The sequence below is a fragment of the Penaeus vannamei genome, chromosome 14 (assembly GCF_042767895.1).
Source record: "Penaeus vannamei isolate JL-2024 chromosome 14, ASM4276789v1, whole genome shotgun sequence".
Classification (NCBI taxonomy): domain Eukaryota; kingdom Metazoa; phylum Arthropoda; class Malacostraca; order Decapoda; family Penaeidae; genus Penaeus; species Penaeus vannamei.
The window spans coordinates 40285061-40287560 of NC_091562.1; the positions used below are offsets into that span (position 1 = coordinate 40285061).

The 2500-nt window shown below is 44.2% G+C and overlaps 1 protein-coding gene across 1 annotated transcript in view; it reads right to left on the reverse strand.

Moving 5' to 3' along the window:
* LOC138863990 (proline-rich protein 2-like) overlaps positions 1 to 2500 on the reverse strand; it is an 11959-nt gene that overhangs the window by 9415 nt on the left and 44 nt on the right. The window contains exon 1 of the mRNA XM_070129520.1: positions 2470 to 2500. This exon is cut by the window's right edge and continues 44 nt beyond it. Coding sequence (XP_069985621.1) covers positions 2470 to 2500 — 31 coding nt within the window. The remainder of the gene's footprint in view (positions 1 to 2469) is intronic.

The window sequence follows — 2500 nt, forward strand, 5'->3', positions numbered from 1 at the left end:
GTATGTGTGTATTTGTGTTGTGTGTTGTGTGATATTTTGATATCTCATTTTCTCTCTTCACATTCATATATTTCCTTCACCATTCTTGAACGAGCTTGTTACAACCTCTATAAGCTCCGCCCCCTTGTTAGCATCTGTTGATTATTCACTACTTGGCGGAAGTACGGTCATAAAAGGAGGTTTGTTTGTTTGTTTGTTTGTGTCTAATGCAACAGGAAGGGGCGAGGGGGATGGGGGTGAGGGGAGGGGAGGTGATACGGGGGTGGGGTGGGGGTTGGGAGGGGAGGGGGGTGATACGGGGTTGGGGTGGGGTTGGGAGGGGGAGGGGGTGATGCGGGGTTGGGGTGGGGGTTGGGAGGGGGAAGGGGGTGATACGGGGGTTGGGGTGGGGGTTGGGAGGGGGAGGGGGGTGATACGGGATTGGGGTGAGGGATAGGGAGGGGAGGGGGGTGATACGGGGGGATGGGGTGAGGGTGGGTTGGGGAGGGGGTGATACGGGGGTAGGGGTGGGGGTTGGGAGGGGGAGGGGGGGGTTGTACACTGGAAGACGTAAAAGTGGATAAAAAAAAAAAAAAAAAAAAAAAAAAAAACAGATTAATAAGATTAAAGTTCTTGAAACCTGAAATAAAAACACGCACACACACAATCACGCACAAACACCCACACACAAACAAACAAGAAATAAAAACACGTACACATAATCACCCACAAACTCTCTCTCTCTCTCTCACAAACAAACAAACAAGAAATAAAAAACACTTACATACACAACAAAGAAAGTCACACCAAAAGACAAGGAACTAAAAAAAAAAAAAAAAGACAACAAAGAAACAAGGCCAAACAAACAAGCAAAAAAACAAAAAAACAAAAGACAACCCATATGCAAAAATGACTCATTAGCAAAACAAATACATCGACATAGCCAACATAATCATGTTTATTTAAGCCAAGATACATATACTTAGACTTCACCTAATGACAAGGTAACAATACAGGTGATTAGTTAATGACAGAGACAAAAAATGATAAAGATAGAGATAACTAGAAACTTATTTAATAGTCATTAGTGATAAAAGACACATGGAGCTGAATTAACGAGATATGATATGATGAAAAATAATCATAATTATCTCAAAATTGTCATTAAAGTTGATGATTATTGATAAGGCAATTAAAGTGTATTATAATTGTGATTAATCGCATAAAGCTATCCGTTTATTGTTCTTTGATAACTGTTCATCAATTACTGTCCATTGATCTGTCTATCTATCCGGCAATAATAGATACAGTTATTATCATTTTTTTTTCTGATTAAATAAACTTTGTATTTAGAATCCTCGGAAATCGGAAATTATTGCAGTTTTGTTGTTATTCCCATTCGTTATAACAACATTCTTAATTTACATTCAAATTTTCTTGTCTTGTTTTTCTTTTTTTCTCTTCTATTCTATTTTTTTTCTTTTATTTCATCTTCGCGTACACCTGCCATGTTGTCCATTATATCCCTGTCATCATACACCTGTTCTGTGATAAATTATGACATACATGACTTGACCGTGTTATTACTATACGCTTTTTAAACACAATCTATACCTCTTGTACGTATTAACAACATCTACCTATCAACTACATGATTTTTCGTCCACATAACCTCCACATGCAGACGTATAGCCACATGACTGATACCAACATGTACTTACATAGAAATCCTATTCGTATCCTCAAATTATTTTATTATAATGTGACTGTCGTGCACATACACCTGATATTCACATAGACACGCACACACATACATACGCACACACACACATACGCACGCACGCACATACGCACGCACACACATACGCATACGCACGCACACACATACGCACGCACACGCATAATCTTATCCCTCATCCCTCTTTCCCTGCCCTCCTTTCCCTCCCCCTCCTTCCCTCCCTTCCTTGTCTGTCCTCCTTCCCTCCTCTCGATCCCTCTCCCCTCCTTCTCTCCCTCCCTCTGTCCCTTCCTTCCCTCCTTCTCTGCTCTCTTTCCCTCCCCTATGTCTCCCCTTTCTTTCCTCCCCTCGTCCCTCCCTCCCTTCCCTCCCTTCCTCCTCTGCTCTTCTTCCCTCCCTCCCTCTGTCCCTCCCCACTCCTTCCCTCCCCCCTCATGTCTTTGGCTCTTTCCTTCCTCTATATCCCTCCTTCTTCCCTCCGTCTTTTCCCTCCGTTCTTTCTCTCTCCCCTCCTTCCCTCCTCCCTCCGTGACTTCCTTCCCTCTCCCCCCTCCTTCCTCCTCCTTCCCTCTCTCCCCTCCTTCCTCCTCCTTCCCTCCCTTCCTCCTCTACCCTTCTTCCCTCCGCTCTTTCTCTCTCCCTCCCCTCCCCCCCTCCCTTCCTTCCCCAGGTTTAAATCTTAATCATCATAGCCAATCACTGCCGTCCCCCCCCCTCTCTCTCTCTCCCCCTTCCCCTCCTCCCCCCTTCACGGATTGGATTTGTATGGGCTCGTGCTTGAGG